This window comes from Pezoporus wallicus, unplaced genomic scaffold, assembly GCF_028554395.1.
Source record: "Pezoporus wallicus isolate ANWC-B61680 ecotype Strahan unplaced genomic scaffold, APGP_CSIRO_Pwel_v1 contig_8372, whole genome shotgun sequence".
NCBI classification, from domain to species: Eukaryota; Metazoa; Chordata; class Aves; order Psittaciformes; family Psittacidae; genus Pezoporus; species Pezoporus wallicus.
In genome coordinates this window covers 477,883-503,181 of record NW_026640907.1, presented here as the reverse complement: position 1 = coordinate 503,181, position 25,299 = coordinate 477,883, and the positions used below count along the sequence as shown (strand labels likewise).

Sequence of the window (25,299 nt, the reverse complement as noted above, 5' to 3'; positions counted from 1 at the left end):
TGACCAGCAGGGCGAAGGAGGTGATCCTGCCCCTCTGCTCTGCTCTTGTGAGACCTCACCTGGAGCATTGTGTGCAGTTCTGGGGTCCTCAACATAAAAAGGACATGGAGCTGTTGGAACAAGTCCAGAGGAGGCCACGAGGATGAGCAGGGGCTGGAGCAGCTCCTGTATGGAGCCAGGCTGAGAACATTGAGGCTGTTGAGCCTGGAGAAGAGAAGCTGTGTGGAGACCTCAGAGCAGCTTCCAGTGTGTGAAGGGGGCTACAAGGATGCTGGGGAGGGACTCTTCATCAGGGACTGGAGTGATAGGACAAGGGGTAACGGGTTCAAACTGAAACAGGGGAAGTTCAGGTTGGAGATAAGGCAGAAGTTCTTCCCTGTGAGGATGCTGAGGCACTGGAATGGGTTGCCCAGGGAGGTTGTGAATGCTCCATCCCTGGCAGTGTTCAAGGCCAGGTTGGACAGAGCCTTGGGTGCCATGGTTTAGTGTGAGGTGTCCCTGCCCATGGCACGGGGTTGGAACTGGCTGATCTTCAGGTCCTTTCCAACCCAAACCATTCTATGATTCTATGATTATATATTTCACAACTACAATAAGAAGGAAAAACGGGAACAAGAGGCATTATCCCATTGTAATGCATCCAACTGAGAGATGCTGAGGTGGATGGGATTTCTCTGGCACAACAGAAGGTACAGTGTATGAGTCCTAATGCAGGATCCAGAAAGACTTTGGGATTATTCCTTTCGAAGGTCCGATCATGCTCTTCTGCATAGGATTTGCAGCACTCTCATCTCAGGCCCTGAAAGGAGTACATTACACACGCACTGAAGAAGCGTTATCCCCATTTCACAGAGGACAGCACCGACACACAGAGAGGTGATGTGATTTGTCCAAGACGCTTTCAGTGCTCCCAGGTGCAAAGCCCACGTATCCCCACTCCCTGCTTTTTTCCCCCAAAGCACTATAAAGGATTCCTTCAAAGATGCTTCCCAGTGACAAAACGCCTTCTCCTTACGGCTGCCCCCAGCCAAAACCACTGGAGGCAGCAGGAACGGGGCCCGAGGCCTCCTCACGATGGTCATTGCACAACTGCTTTCCAAAACCATGGAAAAGAATGGGCAGGGGCTCTGGAAATTCATTCTACAGGGTTGCTGGCGAGCATCTGCCTCGGAGGAGCTGGAGTGAAAGGAGGTTGAAGTAATGCCTTATGAATGGGACTTCTTTGAGCAATGCTGAAGGGAGAGATGTGGAGATGCCAGGGTCAAAGCACAGGTAACAGAATCTGTCTGAACCTCATCTAGGACCTGGCACCCATTTCCCTTTATGGAGCTCTGCTCCAAGCAATGGCCCTGCCCGTGGCAGGGGTTGGCACTGGATGAGCTTTAAGGTCCTTTCCAACCCAACCCATTCCAGGATGATTCTATCAGAGGCTCCTGAAGAGCCACGTTTGGGAACAAAATGCATCCCATCTGTGCAGAAAGGCAGGAAAGGAAAGTCCTGGGACAGATACATGGGGAGATGCAGTGTCTGACCCCCCTCCCTGCTTCCAACCAGGTGAAGTATGAATAACCACAGAGAATTAGTGGGCTCACCTGTGTGATGGGCGAGTCATAGCTAAGGCAAGCAGAGAGGCAATGACTCTTTCCTTGACCACACCAATGCAAAGGCATGGAAGACTTAGGGCCAAACAGCATAAGAAAAGCAGTGGGAATGAGAAGCATAGAGAGATTTAGGTGGGAAAAGACCTTTAGGACCATCGAGTCCAGCTGTAAACTTAACACTGTTTGCTTCTAGGATTGCAAGGGTCAGGATGAGGCACAGGCAAGTCCTAGAACCACCGAATCCCAGACTGCTTTGGGTTGAAGGGACCTTAAAGCCCCTCCAGCTCCAACCCCTGCCACTGGAGCAGCTTGCTCCAAGCCCCATCATAAGGTCCATGAACTAGAACAGAACTTGGTGTCATAGGAGACAGCCGCACTGGAGACAGCTGTGGGTGTTTGCATGGCCTAATTGTGTTTTCTATGGTCTTTTCAATGTGCGTTCACAACAAGGGTCTTGAGATGCTCAACGAGGGAGGCACCAAGAATGCTGATAAGGGAGAGGCATCCAAGAAACTGCTGAGGTTGTCCCAGTGTGCTGGGCGCTGCTCAGGGCACCCCTGGAACATGGGCTCAGGTTGGGTCCTGCTGCACAGCAAAGCTGTGGCCGGGCTGGAGAGGGGCCAGAGAAGGGCCTCAAAGATGCTCCAAGGGCTGGGCAGCAGTGAGGAAAGGCTGAGAGAGCTGGGACTGTTCAGCTGGGGAAGAGAAGGTGCAGGGAGACCTGATCCATGTGCCAGGAGGTAAAGGGGACTGCAGGGAAGATGGAGGCTCCCTTTGGACAAGGAGTCCCATGGGAGAGCCCAGGGGTGATGGGCACAAGTTACTGCTGGGAGATTCCCACTGGGAACAAGCAGCCACTGGAATAATGTCCCCAGGGCAGTGGTGACTCCCCAGGGCTGGACCCTGTTAAGATGGGGCTGCACAGGGTGCTGGGCACCCAGTGTGGGTCAGGCTGTGCCTGGAGAGGTTGGAGCAATGATCCCTGAGGTCCCTTCCACTGGGATTCTGGGATTCTCCAAGTTCCAATTGAAGAATGCATGCGAAGGATTGTGTCACCCCTGTGACTGCAGTCTCTTATTACCCAAAGCACTCCCGGCACTGCTGGCAGTGCTCTCTGCTGTCTCCACCGGCAGCAGGCAGAGTTTTAGGCACCCACCGTGTGTGCAGACCCCTGAATTGAAGTGTCTTCATCGGGAGCTGGTTCCCAGCCCACGCACGTGTGCTGTGCTGGGCTGTGCTGTGCTGTGCTGTGCTGCATCAGAGCCACGCGCCTGGAGGAGAGAAGGCTCCTGAAGGGGAGACCTGAGAGCAGCTCCAGTGCCTGAAGGGGCTGCAGGAAACCCGGAGAGGGGCTTGGGACAAGGGATGTAGGGCCAGGCCAAGGGGAATGGCTTTAACCTGCCCGAGGGGAGACTGAGCTGAGCTCTTAGGCAGAAGCTCTTCCCTGGGAGGGTGCTGAGGCACTGGCCCAGGGTGCCCAGAGAAGCTGTGGCTGCCCCATCCCTGGCAGTGTTCAAGGCCAGGTTGGACACAGGGGCTTGGAGCAAGCTGCTCCAGTGGAAGGGGTCCCTGCCCGTGGCAGGGGTTGGAGCTGGAGGAGCTCTAACCTCCCTTCAACCCAAACCATTCCATGACTGTAGAACCTTCAGCCTGTTCCCAGGGCTCAGATCCTGCAGTGTGAGCGGTACCTTAAATTCCCTGATTCCCTTCTCCCACCAGGATGTAAGACAGGGACCAGGGAAGGAGCATCCCTGTTTTCTCACCCCAGGCACCTTATGTGACATGGCCAAGCTGACTCCTAGAGTTTGCCTCCGCTATCTCCTTGCCTGCTTGTCCCCGGGATGCTGTAGCTGTGCATCACCCTGTATCTGCCGAGATGCTTCGCTGCACACCCTCATCTCTGCTTTATCCATCGTCATTCCTCAAGGGATTTTCATTCCTCCCTAGCTGTTACCCTTAGTTATCTCCTTTACAGCCTGTCTGCTTGTGGAAACAGACGTGCAGAGCTGCTGGAAAACAAGCTGTTCTGCCAATGCTCCTCCTGTGCCCATCCTCCTAGTGAATACATGTCAAATACTGCACGCTGAGGCACGCTGATGGGCTTGAAATGAATGCCATCAGGAACACGAGTCCAGAGGGGAGCTGTTCCAGCTGTCTTCCCATGCAAACAGCCCCCAGAACACGCTCGGAATGGGATGTGTGCCTTAGTTAATAACCTGAAGTCAGAAATGCCAGCTACCGATGCGACTCACCAGGGGGAATCTCCCAGGAGCAACTTGTGCCCATAGTTGTTCATTTTGTGCCTGTCATAGAATCATAGAATCACAGAATGGTTTGGGTTGGACAGGACCTGAAGATCATCCAGTTCCAACCCCCTGCCATGGGCAGGGACACCTCACACTAAACCATGGCACCCAAGGCTCTGTCCAACCTGGCCTTGAACACTGCCAGGGATGGAGCATTCACAACCTCCCTGGGCAACCCATTCCAGTGCCTCAGCACCCTCCCAGGAAAGAGCTTCTGCCTTATCTCCAACCTGAACTTCCCCTGTTTCAGTCTGAACCCATCACCCCTTGTCCTATCACTACAGTCCCTAATGAAGAGTCCCTCCCCAGCATCCTTGTAGCCCCCTTCACACACTGGAAGTTGCTCTGAGGTCTCCACACAGCTTCTCTTCTCCAGGCTCAACAGCCCCAATGTTCTCAGCCTGGCTCCATACAGGAGCTGCTCCAGCCCCTGCTCATCCTCGTGGCCTCCTCTGGACTTGTTCCAACAGTTCCATGTCCTTCTGATGCTGAGGACACCAGAACTGCACACAATGCTCCAGGTGAGGTCTCACAAGAGCAGAGCAGAGGGGCAGGATCACCTCCTTCGCCCTGCTGGTCCCACTCCTTTTGATGCAGCCCAGGATACGGTTGCTTTCTGGGCTGCGAGCGCACACTGAAGCCGGCTCATGTTCATTTTCTCATGGACCAACACCCCCAAGTCCCTCTCCTTGGGCTGCTCTGAATCTCTTCTCTGCCCAACCCGTAGCTGTGCCTGGGATTGCTCCCACCCAGGTGCAGGACCTTGGCACGGTTAAACTCCATAACATGGTTACCTCCCACCTGACCTTCCCCTGTTTCAGCGTGAACCCCTCGGCCCTTGTCCTGTCCCTACAGCCCCTGGTGACGGGGCCCCATCTCTTGCGCTGCAGTTCCCTGTCCGCGGCAGCAGGTGACGGTTGGACACCGCGCTCCGGGCCGCGCTGGAGCTGCGCTGCTGGGGCCGGGAGCAGCGAGGGACCCGCAGCGCTCTTCACCTCACGCACGCCAGGGCTCCTGCTGCCCGCCCCTGCCTGCTTCCCACCACCCATCGCCTCCTCCTCGCTGCCAGCTCTGTTTAGGCTGGAGTCCCCCTCCCCGGGCAGTGTGGCACTCAGTCACACGAAGATGCTGCTGAGGATGCGGGTATGGCTGCGCCCGGCACTGCTGCGGCACTTTGAAGTGCGCATGGATCAGTAACGTCAATCCTAGAATCACAGAATCATTTGTGGTGGGAAAGACCTTTGAGAGCATTGAGTCCAACTGTTAACCCAGCACCACCAAATCCACCTCTAAACCATGCCCCCAAGGGCCACATCTACGTTTTAAACACCCCCAGGGCCGGAGCCTGCAGCCCTGCCCTGGGCAGCCTGTTCCAATGCCTGAGCACCCTCTGGGGCAGGAATTGTTCCTCAGCTCCATCTAAACCTGCCCTGGTGCAGCTTGAGGCCGGTTCCTCTTGTCCCATCCCTTGTTCCTTGGGAGCAGAGCCCAGCCCCTCCTGGCTCCATCCTCCACATCCCTGTGGTGGTGTTGCCCCCTGAGCTGGATGCAGGACTGCAGGGGGGGGGGGGTGTCTCACCTGGAGATGTGTCCATTGTCCCTTATAGGCCTGCTGTCCCCATGCAACCCCACTGCATCCAAACCCACTCCTTAACTGAGCTCTTCCAGAAGATCCTTCTTAGAAATGGAACATGAAACATACCTTAGACATGAACATGAGCCGGCTTCAGTGTGCGCTCGCAGCCCAGAAAGCAACCGTATCCTGGGCTGCATCCAAAGGAGCGTGACCAGCAGGGCGAAGGAGGTGATCCTGCCCCTCTACTCTGCTCTGGTGAGACCCCACTTGCAGCACTGGGTGCAGTTCTGGTGTCCACAACATAAAAAGGACATGGAACTGTTGGAACAAGTCCAGAGGAGGCCACGAGGATGAGCAGGGGCTGGAGCAGCTCCTGTATGGAGCCAGGCTGAGAACACTGGGGCTGTTGAGCCTGGAGAAGAGAAGCTGTGTGGAGACCTCAGAGCAGCTTCCAGTGTGTGAAGGGGGCTGCAAGGATGCTGGGGAGGGACTCTTCATCAGGGACTGCAGTGATAGGACAAGGGGTGATGGGTTCAAACTGAAACAGGGGAAGTTTAGATTGGATATAAGGAGGAAATTCTTTCCTGTGAGGGTGCTGAGGCACTGGAATGGGTTGCCCAGGGAGGTTGTGAATGCTCCATCACTGGCAGTGTTCAAGGCCAGGTTGGATGAAGCCTTGGGTGCCATGGTTTAGTGTGAGGTGTCCCTGCCCATGGCAGGGGCTTGGAACTGGCTGATCTTAAGGTCCTTTCCAACCCAAAGCATTCCATGATTCTGTGATCCTAAACGATGCTGTGGTGAGTCTTTAACCTCACTGGCATCATTTTGGTGGGTCTATGAAGCCACGCTGGTTGGCAGAGGCGAGGGTGACCTCTGAGCAGCAGTTAGGGACAAACAGGAGACAAGAGCATCTTCACTTGGGGTCTCTGAAGACCAAACAGTGCATGTGAGTGAATGGAAACAGCAGTGGAAAACACGGGAAGCTCGGAGGAGCGGAGCTGTGGCCACTGGCTCCGAGATGGGTCAGAAGATGATGAGGACCAAGAGAAGCACAACAGAAACCCACAGCCGCCACCGGGATCCTGCCTGAACGAACTCAGCCTGAGTGACTCCATCCCAGCACACTTCGGGGAAGGTTCCCGATGGAATTAGATGTACTGGGAATGTTCGGCCTTGCAGGTAACCGTAGCTGCGGTAGCTGCTGTGTGCAGGGCTCGATGCTGGTGTCCCGTGTAGGCAGCTTGGCTGATGCTTCCAAGGCATCACACAGGAACAGGTATCATGGAAAAAGAAATCCATGGCTTCAGGCTTCCCAGCACCAGGCCAGGAGACCTCTCCATCACTGCACATCATGGAGGCCCAGCCGGGTGTCAGCAGGGAGGACCATTCCGGTTCAAACCCCACCAGGGCAAGGAAGGAGGTGACCTGTGAGCTCCATCCAGCCCTATGGGAGAAGGGAACGATTCCAAAACCACATCCAAGGATGCATCTTTGGGATGGGCTTTTTCACCTGGGCTTGTGCAGCTCCGAAGCTGAGGCCCATGTGTTGAAGCCCTTCCTGCTTCCAAGGATTCACATCAGTACATGCCGGCAGAGCAGCCGATAGTCCCGCTGTTCCGGGGGGGCTGTGGACACAACCTGCCTGGAAGGAGGATGGGATGAGGGCAGCCCGGGAGAGCTCCATCACCCCGCTGGGATATCCCAGCCTTGCCAAAGTCAACAGGAATTTGGTCCCGGACCTCACCAGAGCCAAGACCTTTGCATCCGCCTGCGTCTCTCCATGGGCTGGGTCGGTTCCCTTTGCCAGGCACCTGTTCCACAGCCACCACCTTTGTCCTCCCCTTCCCCTCCCGCTGTTAAGCCCCGATGTGCATCAAGCTCCAAAGCTCCCCGAGGGAGGCCCCTGTGCCAGGGAAACGGGCTCTGACACCGCAAGGTTTCAGGCACCCAAAGGCAGAGCTGCGCCGGAGGAGCCCATTGCCCCGTGAGGAAGGGAAAACCCACTTTAAAAGCACTCAGAGCCTGGCAGAAGGAGAAAGCAGGAGCCATCCACGGCCCCTTTCCAGCCCCATTTCCTTCCTGCTTCAAAAGCAGGATATGGACAGTAAATATCCCCCCCCCCCAGCCCCACTCATCCCTGTCGTGGTGCTTACGAGGATCCCAGAGCTATTACACACGAACCCCCCTCATCTTACGCAGGCAGAGCCGGGGCGAGCCAAAAAGGAAGAGCTCTGCCTTTGATCTGCAGGCAAGAAGTTGATGCTTAATCATAACGAAGAGGAAATGGCTCAACGCACACAATGATGGTGCAAGGTACGAGCTCGTCCTGCCAAGGCAGGGACATGGAGCAGCCCCTCAAGTGGTGCTTGAGGTGGGGAGGCTTGGGTGCTGCTCCAACAGGAGAAGAGAAGGCTCAGGGGGGACCTGATGGCTGCCTACAAGTGCCTGAGAGGAGGATGGAGCCAGGAGGGGCTGGGCTCTGCTCCCAAGGAACAAGGGATGGGACAAGAGGAACCGGCCTCAAGCTGCACCAGGGCAGGTTTAGATGGAGCTGAGGAACAATTCCTGCCCCAGAGGGTGCTCAGGCATTGGAACAGGCTGCCCAGGGCAGGGCTGCAGTCACCGTCCCTGCAAGGGTTCACACAGCGTGGAGACGAGGCCTCAGTGCCATGGGGCAGTGGTGGCCTTGGCAGTGCTGGGGATGGTTGGACTGATGAGCTTAAAGGGCTTTTCCAACCTGGTTGGTTCCATGGTTCCATGACCCCTGGCGCGGTTTATGGTGGGGTTTTCCCCATCTGTATTTCCCCCCAGGCTATATTAATCTCCTAAGTCATTCACTATAGAACTCGTTTTTCAAGACCAAAGGGATGGGCCTTCCCTTCCTTGCAAATACCCCCACAGACCTTATTGCTGGTGTCAAACAACAGCTGAATTACCTGCGGTGACAAAGGGGAGATCATAAAACATGGGATGGGCTGGGTTGAAGGGACCTCAAAGCTCCTCCAGCTCCAACCCCTGCCTCGGGCAGGGACCCCTTCCACTAGAGCAGCTTGCTCCAAGCCCCTGTGTCCAACCTGGCCTTGAACACTGCCAGGGATGGGGCAGCCACAGCTTCTCTGGGCACCCTGTGCCAGCGCCTCAGCACCCTCCCAGGGAAGAGCTTCTGCCTAAGAGCTCAGCTCAGTCTCCCCTCGGGCAGGTTCAAGCCATTCCCCTTGGCCTGGCCCTACAGGCCCTGCTGAAACGCCTCTCCCCATCTTTCCTGTAAGTCCCTTTTAGGAGCAGAGAGGCCACAATGAGCTCTCCAGGACTCGGAGGTGCAGTTTGCATAACCCCGAGAGCTCAGGAACGCAGTCAGGACGCTCTATAAACTCAAACCGCGCTGTCACAGGCTTTATCCAGCCGGGAGCTGGAAGGACCTTGGGCTGGGAATGGTTTGCTCAGGGTTTAATGGGTGACTCAGGAGCGCTCCGCCCAGACCTGTGTATTTTCTGCATGGGGAATGAGAAGTGGGAGTCGCAGGGTGAGAAACTGTGGCCCCCACCAGCAGCACAATGACTTCATCTACAGCCCATGCCCTTGAGGTGCCAGCACAGAACATCAGCAGCACCCCATCCTGAGCAGGTCCAGTTCACCCCATCCCCACCAGGACACGGTGTCCCCATGCCCTGTCCTCCCTCTTGGTGCTCTGTGTCCCACACCCTGCGGTGATGGGGCCCTATCTCTCCCCTACTGCAGCCCTGGGCCCTATCAGCCACCCCCAGGTCCCCAGTCTCATCCCTGTGCCTTATCCCCCTCCCCAGGCCCTGTTTCCTATCTCTGCCCTGTCCCCAAGTGTGATCCCCCTGTCCCCGTCCCGTCCTCTATACCGCACCCCCGTACCCTGTCTCAGGCCATGTCCCATGCCCCAGCCCCAAACTATCGTCCTCTATTCCCCTGTCCTCTGTCTCTGTCCCCATTCACTGTGCTTAGCACCTTTCCTTCCCCATTCCTGTCCTTGTCCCCCCATCACCTGTGCCTGTCCCATATCCTCCATCTCTGTACCCTTGTCCCCTCTGATCTCTATGCCCATCCCCATCCCTTGTGCTCGTCCTGTAACTCCACCTCCACCCCCTTCTCCCATCCCTGTCCCCTATTCCCTATCCCTTGTCTCCATCCCCCATCCTCCCCTGTCTTCATTCCCCATCCCCTCTCCCCAATCCCTGTCCCATCCTCCATCCTCTGTCCCTTCTCCCCATCCGATCCTCCCTGCCTGTCCCCTACCCCTATCTCCTATCCTCCATCCCTACATCTCCCCAGTCCTCCATCCCTGTCCCCAGTCCTTCACAGAATCATGGAACGCTTTGGGTTGGAAAGGACCTCGAGATCACCCAGTTCCAACCCCCTGCCATGGGCAGGGACACCTCACACTAAACCATGGCACCCAAGGCTCTGTCCAACCTGGCCTTGAACACTGCCAGGGATGGAGCATTCACAGCTTCCTTGGGCAACCCATTCCAGTGCCTCAGCACCCTCCCAGGGAAGAGCTTCTTCCTTATCTCCAACCTGAACTTCCCCTGTTTCAGTTTGAACCCATCACCCCTTGTCCTATCACTGCAGTCCCTGATGAAGAGTCCCTCCCCAGCATCCTTGTAGCCCCCTTCACACACTGGAAGCTGCTCTGAGGTCTCCACGCAGCTTCTCTTCCCCACCCTCAACAGCCCCAATGTTCTCAGCCTGGCTCCATACAGGAGCTGCTCCAGCCCCTGCTCATCCTCGCGGCCTCCTCTGGCCTCGCTCCAGCAGCTCCATGTCCTTACGCTGAGGCCCCCAGCCCCGCGCCCGCTGCTGCTCACATCCCTGTCCCCCCTGCCCTGCTCCCCCCCTGCTCTGTGCAAGCTGCCCCGTTCCCCGTCCCTGCCCCTCTCCCCCTTCCCCTCCCTCCCCGCCCGACTCCTCCCGGCTGCCGCTGCCCCCCCCTCCCCGGCCCGGTCCCCGTGCTCCGCGCTGCGCTGCGGGCCCCGCGATGCCTCCGGGCGCGGTGCGGGTGCTGCTGCTGGGGCTGCGGCCCTACCCGCAGGCGCTGCGGGTGCAGGAGCGCTGCGTGGCGGCGGCGCGGGCGGCCGCGGCCGAGAGCCTGGTGCTGAGCGAGCCGGCGGGGCCCGTGTACGCCTGGGGGCTGCGGGGGGCGCCGGGGCCGGCGGCGGCCGCGGGGCTGCGGGCGCGGGGAGCGGCGCTGGTGGCGGCGCGGCGCGGGGGCCACGTCACGTTCCACGGGCCCGGGCAGCTCCTGGCCTTCCCCGTGCTCGACCTGCGCCGCCGCCGCCTCCCGCTGCGCCGCTACGTGGGGGCCCTGGAGGAGCTGGGCCTGAGGCTCTGCCGCCGCCTCGGCCTCGGCGCAGCCCGCGCCCTCCCGCCGCCCTTCACCGGCGTCTGGCTCGGGGAGAGCAAGGTCTGCGCCATCGGTGAGCGCCGCAGAGCGGGGAGCAACGGGAGCGGAGAGAGCGGGGGGGGAACGGGAGGGGAACGGGAGCGGAGGGACCGGGGGAGAAGGAACGGGAAGGGGGGCAACGGGAGCGGAGGGAGCGGGGGAGAGGGAACGGGGGGGAAGGAACGGGGGGGGCAACGGGAGCGGAGGGACCGGGGGGGGAACGGGAGGAGGGAACGGAAGCGGAGGGACCGGGTGGGGGACGGGGGACGGGAGGGGAGGGGGGGAACGGGAGCGGAGGGAACGGGGGAGAAGGAACGGGAGGGGGGGACGGGAGCGGAGGGACCGGGGGATGGGTTTAAGATGGGGGGGGAACGGGGACCGGGGCTGCGCAACGGGAGAGGAGGGAACGGGAAGGGAGGGACCGGGGGATGGGTTTACGGTGGGGGGGGGGAACGGGGACCGGGGGGGGGCGCAACGGGAAGGGAAGGACCTGGGGATGGGTTTACGGGGGGAGGGGGAACGGGAGCGGAGGGTGAGCAACGGGAGCGTTGGGACCGGGAGATGGGTTTACGGGGGGGGGGGGGGAACGTTGACCGGGGGGTGCGCAACGGGAAGGGGAGGCACCGAAGCGGGGCTGGACCGGGGGTGGGGTTTAGCGGGAGGGAAACATGGATCGAGGGGAGAGCATCGGGGCGGGGTTCGGGGGGGATCGTGCACCGAGGGTCTGTGTGCTGGGAAGCGGCTGTACGGGGGGGGGGGCACTGGGGAGGCTGTACCTGGGGGTGGGGGGGTGTGCACAGGGAGAGGGAGTACTGGGGAGAAGGGTATTGGGGGGGGGAGCAGCAGGGAGGGGTTTATGGGGGGATAAACTGGGGGGTGAACACTGGGGGGGTCTACAGGGAAAGGGGGGGTTAGAGCAGGGGTGATGCCCCGGGGAGGGGTGTATGGGGGTGAGTGTAGAGGGGAAAGGGGGTTATACCGGATGGGGGTGCACCGGGGGGTGCCCTCGAGGGGATGCATTGGGGATGGAGGGGTGTGTTTTGGGTGGGAGGTACACTGGGGGGTGTGCTATGGGGTGCGGTGGGGTGCAGCCCAAGCAGAGGCACCCCAAAGCAGGGCCCAGCACCCTGCACTCCAGAGCTGAGTGCCTACAGCCTGGTCCCCTGGACCCCCCCCCCCCCCATTCCCCTGTCCCTCTCCCCATGCCCCACAGCCCCCCTTCATGGTGTGCCCTTGCAGTGGGTGCTGACCGGGGTGAGGGGGTGCTTCGGTCCGGGCAGGGGTGCACTGCAGGAGCCACATCACATCGCATGGGCTGGCGCTGAACTGCTGCACCGACCTCAGCTGGTTCGAGCACATCGTGCCCTGCGGGCTGGAGGGGAAAGGGGTCACCTCACTGAGCCGAGAGCTGGGCCGGCACGTCCCGGTGGAGCACGTCCTCGAGCCCTTCCTCGACTCCTTCCGGGAGGTCTTTGACTGCACCTTGGTCTTCTCGGAGGAGCCCGGGGACTAAGAGAGCCGTGATGGGAGCCCTGGTGAACTCCAGTGTCCTGGTGTCCTGGTGTGAAGTGATGAATGGTGGGTGATGGAGCCACTCGGGGTGGTGGTGATGGAGCCCTTGGGGTGGTGGTGATGGAGCCACTCGGGGTGGTGGTGATGGAGCCACTTGGGGTGGTGGTGATGGAGCCACTCGGGGTGGTGGTGATGGAGCCACTCGGGGTGGTGGTGATGGAGCCCTTGGGGTGGTGGTGATGGAGCCACTGATGGAGGCTGGGGTGGTGGTGATGGAGCCACTCGGGGTGGTGGTGATGGAGCCACTTGGGGTGGTGGTGATGGAGCCACTCAGGGTGGTGGTGATGGAGCCACTCGGGGTGGTGGTGATGGAGCCACTTGGGGTGGTGGTGATGGAGCCACCTGGGGTGGTGGTGATGGAGCCACTCGGGGTGGTGGTGATGGAGCCACTTGGGGTGGTGGTGATGGAGCCACTTGGGGTGGTGGTGATGGAGCCACCTGGGGCTTTACTGCAAAGTGCCTTTGCCTGCGGTGGTACAGAGAGGGTCAGGCTGTTGCTTAAACACCCAAACCCCCATCAGGGCTGCTGTCCGCAGCTCCGTGGGTCGAGACCTCCATGGGTACCACATCCCCGCTGCGCACTCGGGAGATGCTCAAATAGGTGCTTTTGTGGGTTTATCTCTGCCTGTTTTCTCCTAAATATCCCAGATTTGGGTGAGCACTCACACCCCCAATGGATGACAAGAAGGGGGTCGAGCATCCTTCCCTCGCTGCTGCGTAAAGAGGCAGATTTTCTATAAAGAGAGTTGCTGGGAACTTCACTGCTGATCCTTTGCTCATTTTCCCCAGGACTTAGTGAATAACAGCCTTGCTCTGCACCCAGAGAAACCCTCACATGGCAAAGAAGGATTCTCGCTGTGGTGTTGGGTGGCTGGAAAATCATAGAACCACAGCCTGGTTTGGGTGGAAGGGACCTTAAAGCTCCTCTAGTTCCAACCCCTGCCATGGCCAGGGACCCCTTCCACTGGAGCAGCTTGCTCCAAGCCCCTGTGTCCAACCTGGCCTTGAACACTGCCAGGGATGGGGCAGCCACAGCTTCTCTGGGCACCCTGTGCCAGCGCCTCAGCACCCTCACAGGGAAGAGCTTCTGCCTGAGAGCTCAGCTCAGTCTCCCCTCGGGCAGGTTCAAGCCATTCCCCTTGGCCTGGCCCTACAGGCCCTTGTCCAAAGCCCCTCTCCGGGTCTCCTGTAGCCCCTTTAGGCACTGGAAGGCTGATGCAGCCCAGAGGAAGTGATGTGCTTGAGGAACAATCGCTAATGAGAGGCTGTGAGCGGTGATTAAAGACCACTGGATGGATGCCCATGTGGGAAAGCCGGAAGAGGAGGGGAAGGGGTTGGGATGCCCAGGGAGAGGAGCTGTGGCCATCACAGATCCCGTGGGACCAACCACACAGCATGGGATTGGGCCTGGGTAATGAGGACCTGCTCCTGCTGGCTCCATGGTGTTGGCACCTCCGAAATGACTGCTCCATACACAGCATCAACGTGGGCTCACAGTGACGGGATGCAGCATCCCAGGGCTGCGATGGCACCAAGGTCCTGCCCATCAATGCAAACCTGTCGATAGAGACACACAAACTGATTTCATCAGTGGGTTTCTTAAGTGGTAAGAAGCCAACATGGGGTGGAGCTTCCAGAGCTGCCTGCTGCCCCTTGGGGATGCTTGCAGCTCTCCCAGTGGGCAGGAGGGGCTGGGCTCCCCAAAGCCTTCTCCCTGCTGGTAGATGGCACAACCATGACCCATCCCAAGTCTCTGCATGTGTCCGAGATGGGAGAGATGGAAAATGGCAAATAAAGCCCCTGCGCCCTGCTCAGAACCAGACCTGAGCCCCACATGCATCCCTTCTCACCCGCTGCTCCGGGTCCTCTTTGTGCCCCACAAGCTTTGGGGTTTCTGCACTGGGGATCCCCGCGAGCCACCCATGGGTGCCCCCGCCCCGCAGCCTCCAGAGGGTTCGGGTGGGCAGCTGGGAGGTAGCAGAGGGGCAATTCCCGTTGCGTGGAGCCGGCTCAGCTCCGGCAATGGAGCCTGGGGAAGGAGCGCGCCCTGAGCAGCCCCGGTGCCCGGTGCAGGGCTCGGTGACGGCGGCACCGGCCGGAGGAGGGGCGGGAAGGAGCGGCCGTGGGGCGGGGGGAAGCGGCGGCTCCGGCTCTCCCGGCCCCGGGCAGGTGGCTCTGCCCCGGGAAGGGGAGGAGGCAGCGCGGAGCTCCCCGCCCGGGCCGCGGCCCCCGCGATGCCCCAGTGCCGGCTCCGCGGGGCAGCAGCGCAGGCGAAGGAGGCCCCGGTGAGTGCGGCCCCCCGCTGCCCCCCGTGGTCCTTTATCCCCTTTAACTGCCCTACCCCCCCCCCCCCAATTCAGCTTCCTCCTGCTTCAAACGCGGCCCCGAGCCCTTCCCCGTGGACTCGTGGCTGCTCAGCCCCTTCCTCCTCCTCCTCCTCACTGCTGGGGTCTCATCCGCGGAGGTGCAGCACGGGTTTGGGGTCACCCTTTTATGGGGAGGTTGTGCATGGGGTAGAGCTGCTGGTGCTGCCTGCATGGGGTGCTCTGGACCAGGGGGTGGCCACCCCGGTGGGGGGGACAGCAGTGGTTTCTGTGTCCCAAAGGGTGGCACATGCAGGGGACCATGTCCCTGTGTCCCATCTGTGCCTGCTCTAAAGCCCCAGCAAGGTGTGAAGGTGCTCAAGGGTGCATAGGGCATGTGGGGGTCTGGGGTGGGCTGGCAGAGGGGCTCTGTGTCCCCGTGGGGTTTGGGGGGTGCTGGGATCCATGGGGAGGGAAATCCTGGGGTGGGTTTAGGTCAGCGACCCCTTGGGATGAATCCAGAGGGGTGCATGGGGTGCTGGACCCCCTGCCAGCACCACTGCAGCTCCTTGCCCTAGGGAACTTAGCCTGGAGTAGTGTGGATGCATGGCAGGATCCATCCTGGAGCTGCTACTGAGAATGGGGGACCCCAGGCCGGCTTCCCGGGGTCCCTTGGGTGCTGGATCTGGGTGCAGGACATGGGTGGTGCTCACTGTCACTGCATGTCTCTAGGGAAAGCAGGCTGTGAACCCAACCATCCTGGCCCCTGGGACGTCTGTGTCCACTGCGTCCTCAGCCCCAGGGAGGAGATGGAGGCACCCCTGAAGCTGCGGGGGCTTCATCCCCTCCATGGAAGGAGTGGGATTGAGGGAGGGGGCTGCCATGAACACAAAGGGTTTGGGTGCCCCACTCCTACCCTTGCTGTGTGGCAGAGGAGGTGCTTTGAGGGTGCGGAGAGGGGTTCTTCATCAGGGGCCTGTAGGGCCAGGCCAAGGGGAATGGCTTGAACCTGCCCGAGGGGAGACTGAGCTGAGCTCTTAGGCAGAAGCTCTTCCCTGGGAGGGTGCTGAGGCGCTGGCACAGGGTGCCCAGAGAAGCTGTGGCTGCCCCATCCCTGGCAGTGTTCAAGGCCAGGTTGGACACAGGGGCTTGGAGCAAGCTGCTCTATGGAAGGGGTCCCTGCCACTGCTTGGAACTGGAGGAGCTTTAGGGTGCCTCCAAGCCAAAGCACTCTGGGATTTTGTGACTCAAGGACCATTTTGGGGTCCTGGTTGGGTCCCGTGGGACATCCCAGCATCACCCCAAGCTGCTCCTTCCCTCCCACAGCACAGAGGAGGCCATGGAGGAGCACAACCAGACGGAGACCTGGCACCGAAGCCTGCAGGCGGTGCTTGATGCCTTGAACCAGACCCTACACGGGATCCCGCTGTGCGCTTCCGACCGCGCTGCGGGCGCCGCTGTCACACGCAGCAGCAGCAGCAGCAGCAGTGCCCGGCCCGGCCGCGACGACAACGCCTTCCTGTACATCCTCTTCGTCATGACCCTCTTTGCCGCCACCGTGGGCAGCCTCATCCTGGGCTACACCCGCTCCCGCAAGGTGGAGAAGCGCAGCGACCCGTACCACGTCTACATCAAGAACAGGGTCTCCATGATCTGAGCCCACCCGTGGCGCCTTCTCCCCCCCCGGAGCCGGGGGATTTGGGGTCACGTCGCTGCTGAGCATCCTGCTCCTTGTGGGAGCGGTTGGGAAACCCACCCGGTGTCCCCGTGGGGGTGAGCAGCGTGGGGACATCCCGGCTGGGTTACAGCTCCTGCCTGGTGGGGTGAGACCCCCCCTGCGGACCCACCTTGGCTCAGCCCCAGGGGGATGGCAGGAGCAGAAGCAGCTCCTTGCCCACCGTGGGCTCCCAAGGGTGGCAGGGGTCTCCAAGGAGACAAACTCACCATCTCCCTGTGCACATCAGCTGGTGGTGGGCTCCCAGCAGCTTCCTGACTCGGGCCAGTGGGTTTTCCTGGTGCTAAAACCCTGTAATAGTTGAACCCTGCGTTTCTGGTGGGGAATTAAAGGAGGTGGCTGTCTCCTGTGGGTCCACGATTGCTTCTTCTCTGAGCACTGTCAGTGTTGGGGGCAATCCGTGGTGCACCCACCCATGCCAGTGCCGAGGTGGCTTTGAGGGCAGCCCCTTGGTGGCATCACAGCCCCGATGATGGGGCACGTCCCCACCCAGCATCGCAGTCCCGACCCCAGGACATGAGATGCTTCCTCCCTGCTGCCATCCAGGGAGCATCACTCCCTCCATGGGCACACGCTGTGAGCATGGCCTGAGCCTGGCTGAAGGCATCCGGCTCCACGTGTCACCAAAGGTCTCTGCGGGCTCCGGACGGTGATGCCGGAGTTTTTCCTGCTTCCTTCCTGCTGTCGGCTGTAGCTTTGGCCTTTTGTACCGCAGGTCCCAAATGTGTTTTCCACGGGCTGAGGGCACAGAGGTGGACGGGAAGGGGATGTTCTTGGGTCCTGCTTTGGCTCCTTGCCTTTGGCTCTGCTATGAAGCTGCCCAGGTTTAGGATTGACCCATGGAGTGGGTCCAAGACGTGTCCCCGTCCTCCAGAAGAGCAGCGGTGACCCAGTCCCGCGCTTATCTTACCCTGTAATAATGGCATAATGAATGTCTTTAATTGCAGTCGATTATCTGGCCCACGGGGCCCTTTCCGCCTGCACTCAAAGGTGAAACCCGGCTGCGATGCCCCAGCCCAAACAGTGACGCCAGAGCCTGATCCCCAGCCCAGCACTGGGTGTGAGCGAGCGCCTTGGGGCAGGGCTGTGACCTCGGCACCGGAGGAGCTCAGGGACCAGTTCCTGGTTTCCCATGGCCTCACCTTGGGCACAACCCCCAGATCAGAGCGGTTCGGGGGTGCCCAGCATGGGGCTGAGCCCGTTGTGGTTTCTCAACAGGCACGAGGTGCCAAAGGAGGAGGCCCAGGGACAAACACCAGCGCTTCCGCAGGCACCCGGCCCAAGGGGGAGGTATCTCAGGAGGCTTCGTTGTGTTTGTCCTGCAGCTGCGGCGCTGGGAAAAGAAAATAAACCCTTTATCTGCAAATAAAGCAGGGGAATGGGGCCAGGCCGAGGTGGCTGCACCCATGAGGTGCAAGCACACACCACGCTCCAGTGTTCCCCACCACTGTGGTGCTGGGCCTCCTCTCATAGCAGCTCCTGCGGTGGGATGAGCTGCAGACGGGGGTCCCTGTGATGGGATGGGCGAGTGTGGTACCCAAACCCCCCTGGGTGATGTGCCTCTCCTTGATGGTTACCGACCCACATCAGGCAGATCTGGTGACACGAAGCTTCTGGTGCTGTGACCTGGGGGCAGCCCTGTAACTGGGTTGTATGTCATAAAGAAGAAAACGCTGCTTTTCCCTAATCCAGAAGAGCCTAAAGAGGAAAATCCCTCACAAGACACAGCTCCTGCAGTGACCAGTATCCACCCCATTTCTGACCCACCGCAGCTCCTCCTGTCCATGCCCACAGTTAAACTCACACCAGACCCTGCAGCAGGGCTGGGGGATGCTCTGGGTGCCCCCACCCTGGGGCCTCAGGCTGGATGTCACCAGGCTGGGGGACAAGATGCCAGTGCCACCTTGTGGCAGCTGCCTCAGGATCCCTGTGCTTCTTCAATGGGGCACCCTGGCACCCCTGAGGCAAGAGCTGGCTGGTGTCCCCATGGGACCCATGGCTTCAGGCTGGTTGGGTGTCCTCATGGGACCCACAAGCTGGTTGGGTTGTCCCCATGAGACCATGTCTCTGGATCACCTTGGCAAGCTGATCCGCAGCAGGGACTTGCACTGAACTGCTGAGGATGCTCAAAGGGGTACAGAAACAGGGGGATATGGGGGAAGAACAGATTTGGGAGCCTCCTGAGGTGCGTTTTGCTTCAGGTGCCAGCGGATGGAGTTCACAACTAAGTAGGTGCTCATCCCAGAGCTCGTTCCTGTAGTTACAGCAAGGAAGAAGAGGGAAGAGCTGCGGAAGTGCTGGCCTTGTCTGAATCACTAAACCCAGCTGTGCAAATCACAGCTGACTGCACTTGGGGTTTTGGCAGTGCAGGTAGAAAGAAAAGAAGAGGGCTCATGGGAGGCTGGCCTATTTAAGGTGGTTTTCCTTGGCACACAGCAAGGAATCACAGGTGAGATGATGTCTGGAGCAGTGAGACCGTACTTGGGAAAGGACATTGAAAGTTGTGTGTATGGGGAGTTCAGGCTGACTTTGGTTTAGTGAATCAAAGATAGGACTGTTGGAGCAACGGGAATCACAGAGGACTGGTCCTGGGGTTGCTTTGATGCTGGGCATTATGATAAGGAATAGACAAGGTGAAATAGGCCTGATAGTGATGGTATCACTGAGTGATGCTGGGGGTATCAGGGGCTGTTGAGTCACCGGCACAAGGTGCCTCTGGCAGCTGGTGATGTACTGTCTGTGTGGGGAGACCCCCCCTGCAGTCCTGGTCCAGCTCTGGGGCAGCAGCACAAGAGGGACGTGGAGCTGTTGGAGTGAGGCCAGAGGAGGCCATGGAGCTGCTGCGAGGGCTGGAGCAGCTCTGCTCTGGAGCCAGGCTGAGAGAGCTGGGCTGGGGCAGCCTGGAGAAGAGAAGGCTCCTGAAGGGAAGACCTGAGAGCAGCTCCAGTGCCTGAAGGGGCTGCAGGAAAGCTGGAGAGGGGCTTGGGACAAGGGATGTAGGGCCAGGCCAAGGGGAATGGCTTGAACCTGCCCGAGGGGAGACTGAGCTGAGCTCTTAGGCAGAAGCTCTTCCCTGGGAGGGTGCTGAGGCGCTGGCCCAGGGTGCCCAGAGAAGCTGTGGCTGCCCCATCCCTGGCAGTGTTCAAGGCCAGGTTGGACACAGGGGCTTGGAGCAAGCTGCTCCAGTGGAAGGGGTCCCTTCCTGTGGCAGGGCTTGGAGCTGGAGGAACATTAAGGTCTCTTTCAACCCAAGCCACTTTGGGATCCTGTGGTTCTCTGAAGTCAGTGCTCAGTGGGAATCCTGCACTGCTGATGGGGTGGGCATGCAGGGAAGGAGCAGGCTGCTGGCCTGGGAAGGGCACACTGCTTTCCCATCGTGTGTGGCAGGCCAGGCTCACACACACCAATGCCTATCTGCAGGCTGTGGCACACGGGGGTCGTGATGGGGAAAGTTAATCTTGGGGAACATTAGGAACAAGAGAAAAAGGAGGGGAAAGGAAAGCACCTCCTGTTCACAGTAGGGAAAGGGAAAGCATTCCCAGTTCATGGCATGGCAGAGAGGAGCTGGATGCAGCAGATGGATGCTGCACAAGCATCCTCTATGTGTTAGTGGGGAGTCCCATCTACTTCCCCAGCCCCTCTCGCCCTCCCTGTCTGCTGTTCTTGCTGGTTCTGCTCCTCGTGCCGGCTGCAGCACGCTGTGATCTGCAGCAGATGCTGCAGCACGATGTGCCTGATGGGTATGGTGCACAGCTACCACTGGGTGCTGTTTTGGTGCTAACTGAATGACCGTTAGCTGCTAAGGAGCCCTCATGAGCTCTATTTGTCCCATGCCTACAGCTACAGCTAAGCGCTACACAGCCAGGGGTGGAAAAGGTGGGGAGGGGACTAAGGGCAGCCCATGGATCACTGGCAATTGCTACCCACAGTAACTCAGATGTGAAGCTCTGCAGGAATTGCCGGTTGCTTTAAGCTCTCCACGGCCTTTGTCCTGTGTTTTCTGTCATCCCCCTGCAATGGAAGGCTGTCCGTCCGAGTTCCCTCTCTCACAGCGGATGCTTTAGGTAAAGATGAGGGAAACCAACGTGAGCGCAGGCATGAAAAGCGTTTATTCTGCCCCTCTCAGTTCTCTCTCTGTGCGGGGCAGACCCCTCCAGCCGCTCGGTCGGGTCGCCTTTGCGAGCTGCCTGCACAGCGGGATGCATCCCTGCGGCAGCAGAGGGAGCACTGGTCCCTCCCGGCTCTTCTCCGCGGGGTGCTCCCACAAAAGCTGCCTTTGCCATCTGCCTCTTCCCTAAAGCTGCTCCCATAACTGCTGCTGCAGGTTTTGCCTAACCCACAGAAGTCATTTTGCAAGCTTGGTTTTAAGCACACCATGGAAATGCAGCCTTCAGGAGACTTTGGCTTTCAGAGCCCCTCTTCAAAGCATCATCTCCCTTCCCTGGTGTCTGCTGCTCCCAGATGGGCACTGAAAGCTGCCAAATTATCAGCTGAGGAGCCCCGAGCAGGAAGAGCCTGGATTCGGGGCTACACTGGACCCTTTTTGCATCACATTTTACACTCGTGAGCAAGCACGGCCCAGGCCTCCTCTGCACTGCAGTTTTCATCAGTACAAGTCTGTGTCTTCCCTTTTCCTGCTCTTTGTTGCCCTTTTCTTCCCCTGTTCTCACCCAGATGAGCAGAAAAGACACTTGGGGTCAGGCCAGCTGAAGGATGAGACACACAGGCTGATGATAAGCTATAGCAGTGTTATCATAAGTCTAGTGATAAAAGTGACTGTTGGGACTGTGAAACTATGGGGCAGCTCAGATCAGCTTGACTGTCCTGTGGGTACCTACAACACCTGCCGCAAGGGGAAGGAAAAGCAGGATTTCTTAATACAGACCAAAAGAGCATTTCTTTTACTGACCGTCAGGAGATCCCAGAGACCAGGATCTCGTGTATTCTCCTTGCAGGAAGTTTTCAGTACAGAACTTCTCAGTTCCACACAGCTTACTCTGTATCTTGGGATTATTCATGGAGTGGTTTGGGATGAAGGGACCTTAAAGCTCCTCCAGCTCCAACCCCTGCCACGGGCAGGGACCCCTTCCATAGAGCAGCTTGCTCCAAGCCCCTGTGTCCAACCTGGCCTTGAGCACTGCCAGGGATGGGGCAGCCACAGCTTCTCTGGGCACCCTGTGCCAGCACCTCAACACCCTCACAGGGAAGAGCTTCTGCCTTATCTCCAACCTGAACTTCCTCTGTTTCAGTTTGAACCCATCACCCCTTGTCCTATCGCTACATCCCTGCAGCTGGATGCAACTAGTGTACAAGTGCTCAGCACACACATGAGCTAATAATACCTAGAGGGGAGGGTTAAAAATAACCAGCTCTGGGCTTGCTTTCTGGTCTGTAAAGGACAAGCATTGATATACGAGGAGGCTGCTGACTGAAGCCAGATTCCCTGGGGTGCTGAGGCCAAGAGTGAACAGGAGGCACTGAAACTTCCCTGGTGAAGGAACAGCTCTGGATGGAACCTGTGCCCTGAGAGAAGGGAGGACACTGAGAGCTGGATCAGTGCTTACTCCAGAGGGAGAATGTGGAGAGATGGATCAGTGCTTACTCCAGAGGGAGAATGTGGAGACCTGGACCAGTGCCTACTCCAGAGATGGAACATGGAGAGCTGGATCAGTGCTTACTCCAGAGGGAAAATGTGGAGAGATGGATCAGTGCCTACTCCAGAGATGGAACATGGAGAGCTGGATCAGTGCTTACTCCAGAGGGAGAATGTGGAGAGCTGGATCAGTGCTTACTTCAGAGGGAAAATGTGGAGAGATGGATCAGTGCCTACTCCAGAGATGGAACATGGAGAGCTGGATCAGTGCTTACTCCAGAGGGAGAATGTGGAGAGCTGGATCAGTGCTTACTCCAGAGGGAGAATGTGGAGAGATGGATCAGTGCCTACTCCAGAGATGGAACATGGAGAGCTGGATCAGTGCTTACTCCAGAGGGAGAATGTGGAGAGCTGGATCAGTGCTTACTCCAGAGGGAAAATGTGGAGAGATGGATCAGTGCCTACTCCAGAGATGGAACATGGAGAGCTGGATCAGTGCTTACTCCAGAGGGAGAATGTGGAGAGCTGGACCAATGCCTGCTCTGGAAGTGTGCTGGGGATTGAGATGCTCACCCCAGCTTCCCTGCACCTACACCCGCTGTGTTACTCAGCCCCTACAAGCAGTACTTGATTGAGAACTAGATTAAATACTTAGTCACTGGAGCCTATAATATGGCTTTATCAGCTAGGACAAAAGATGAGGGTGGGAAGAGGTGATAAGGCTCAGTTCCTCTCTGCTTCCTGGCTCTGAGCTGCTGCCTCAGGCACGTGCCTGTGACAGAATTGGACTCCTGGTGCAGGTTTGGCTCCAAGCTGGGTGCTGGGGAGGATCTCACCATCTGTGTTTGTTGTGGTGGGGTCTGGGAACCAGAGAGCTGAGAGTGCGTGAATGGGGAGGAGAGCTGCTCGCTGCCCAGCCTTTGGGCTGCGGGAGGAGGGTTTCCCGTGTCTCTGAGCTGTGTGGGTATTTAAAGTCATAGAATCCCAGAGTGGTTTGGGTTGGAAGGGAGCTTAAAGCCCATCCAGCTCCAACCCCTGCCACGGGCAGGGACCTCTTCCACTAGAGCAGCTTGTTCCAAGCCCCTGTGTCCAACCTGGCCTTGAACACTGCCAGGAATGGGGCAGCCGCAGCTTCTCTGGGCACCCTGTGCCAGCGCCTCAGCACCCTCACAGGGAAGAGCTTCTGCCTTATCTCCAACCTGAACTTCCCCTGTTTCAGTTTGAACCCATCACCCCTTGTCCTATCACTGCAGTCCCTGATGAAGAGTCCCTCCCCAGCATCCTTGCAGCCCCCTTCACACACTGGAAGCTGCTCTGAGGTCTCAACACAGCCTTCTTTTCTCCAGGCTCAACAGCCCCAGTGTTCTCAGCCTAGCTCCATCCTGAGCATCCTTGTGATCTCCTCTGAACCCATGTCCTTATGTTGAGGACCCCAGAACTGCACACAGTGCTGCAAGTGGGGTCTCACCAGAGCAGAGTGGCAGAGTGTGGGTATTTAGGGTGTTATGCTCCAGAGGAAGCCAAGGAGCATGTAATCAGTGCTGGACAAAGTACTTTTGGCTGCTTGGGCCCCAGATTGGATTTAAAACAGCATTCAGGCTCCCAAACGCACCCACCCCTCCCTGTGCTGTCAAGTGGCAGGGATGTCACTGCTGCCTACAGCGTAGTCTGGCAATACATTGCTCTGAGAGAGGGGAATGGAAGGCATGGAAGGAATACCTGTGTTATTTCCAGGTGACCCGAGAGGAGAGCAGGGGTGCTCAGGGTACATAACTAATAACACAGAAGCTGTGCTGCAGAGCAAGGACAAGCGCAGTGCCTGCAGAGAGCTGGAAGGATGAGCTGGGTTCATCCCTCCTGGCCACAGCTCACTGCACAAAGCAGGGGCAGAGAAACAACCTGAAATACCATGGGAGCCCTGGGCTGTTTGCAGGGATCTGGATAAACTGTGAGGCAAAATTGCCATGGAAACACTGTACTGGGTGGGTTGAGGCCTGAGGCTCCCGGTGCAGGGCTGGGTAGAATGGTGTGATAGACAGAGCTAATCCAGTTTGTGGTGGGTGAGGATTTGGTATGCAGAAGCAGATCACTGAGGAGCTAATGTGACTGTAGAGACATTTAATGCCACTGTATGGTGACAGCAAGGCATGTTTAGTCTTCCTTCTGTGGAAAAACAACATGAAACACGTTGGTGAGAACAAATATATGCATCACTATTCAGGGGTGTGATACTGTGATGCTGCAAACCCAACCTTGATAGGAGGAAGGATACATTTAATCCTGCAAAGGAGGATGGACATGCTCTTTACCCCCACACTGTAGGACTGCAAATCCCAAACAGGAGTGATGTGTCACTAATGAATATCTAATTACAGAATCCCAGACTGGTTTGGGATGAAGGAAGCTTAAAGCTCCTCCAGCTCCAACCCCTGCCACGGGCAGGGACCCCTTCCACTGGAGCAGCTTGCTCCAAGCCCCTGTGTCCAACCTGGCCTTGAACACTGCCAGGGATGGGGCAGCCACAGCTTCTCTGGGCACCCTGGGCCAGCACCTCAGCACCCTCCCAGGGAAGAGCTTCTGCCTAAGAGCTCAGCTCAGTCTCCCCTCCGGCAGGTTCAAGCCATTCCCCTTGGCCTGGCCCTACAGGCCCTTGTCCCAAACCCCTCTCCAGCTTCCCTGCATCCCCTTCAGGCACTGGAGCTGCTCTCAGGTCTCCCCTTCAGGAGCCTTCTCTTCTCCAGGCTGCCCCAGCCCAGCTCTCTCAGCCTGGCTCCAGAGCAGAGCTGCTCCAGCCCTCGCAGCATCAGGCTCAGTCAGTCATTTGCCATTTCATAGCTGCATTTTGCTACATGTGGCCCACAGCAGCCCAGAGGGTTGGTCCCTCCCTTGACAGCAGGAGCAGTGTGTGTGTATGTGGCTGCACACGCTCGTTTGAGCTAGGAAGAAGCCATTCCGTGCAGCTGAGCCCTGCCATGGTCCCCACTGGCTCTGGCAGCTCCCGGCACACGAGCCGGTGGTTGCCAGCAGCCTGTCAGCCCTTCTCCTCCCAGCCCGGCTCCTGTTCATCACGGGCAATGTGTCCTCTCCTGCAGTTTTTGCCCTGAGACTGTTTGCTGCTGCTCTGTTTGCTCTGAGCGTGCCCTGCCTGCATTAGACCCTATGATACATGAGGGTGAGGGCTTGGAAATGTTGCCTTTCCTTCA

The 25,299-nt window shown here is 58.6% G+C and overlaps 2 protein-coding genes across 3 annotated transcripts; both read left to right on the top strand.

Annotated features, from left to right (window-relative positions):
* Positions 1-10,473: 10,473 nt before the first annotated feature.
* Positions 10,474-12,441, top strand: LIPT2 (lipoyl(octanoyl) transferase 2). Its single transcript, XM_057421188.1, has 2 exons — positions 10,474-10,927; positions 12,174-12,441. The coding sequence occupies exons 1-2, from the start codon at positions 10,489-10,491 to the stop codon at positions 12,404-12,406; spliced, it is 672 nt and encodes a 223-aa protein (XP_057277171.1). The 5' UTR covers positions 10,474-10,488; the 3' UTR covers positions 12,407-12,441.
* A 1,661-nt stretch (positions 12,442-14,102) lies between these two features.
* KCNE3 (potassium voltage-gated channel subfamily E regulatory subunit 3) lies at positions 14,103-16,538 on the top strand. Of its 2 annotated transcripts, none has more exons than XM_057421190.1 (2): positions 14,103-14,185; positions 16,095-16,538. In XM_057421190.1, the coding sequence occupies exon 2, from the start codon at positions 16,108-16,110 to the stop codon at positions 16,423-16,425; it is 318 nt and encodes a 105-aa protein (XP_057277173.1). In that variant the 5' UTR covers positions 14,103-14,185; positions 16,095-16,107; the 3' UTR covers positions 16,426-16,538. The 2 variants fall into 2 exon arrangements, with proteins under 2 accessions (XP_057277173.1, XP_057277172.1); XM_057421189.1 differs by lacking the exon at positions 14,103-14,185 and adding an exon at positions 14,629-14,750.
* Positions 16,539-25,299: the final 8,761 nt, after the last annotated feature.

Coding starts and splice junctions, on each gene's coding strand:
- LIPT2 (XM_057421188.1), top strand. CDS start 10,489: ATGCCTCCGGGCGCGGTGCGGGTGCTGCTGCTGGGGCTGCGGCCCTAC. Junction 10,928..12,173: donor GAGCAAGGTCTGCGCCATCG/GTGAGCGCCGCA, acceptor CGGTCCGGGCAG/GGGTGCACTGCAGGAGCCAC.
- KCNE3 (XM_057421190.1), top strand. CDS start 16,108: ATGGAGGAGCACAACCAGACGGAGACCTGGCACCGAAGCCTGCAGGCG.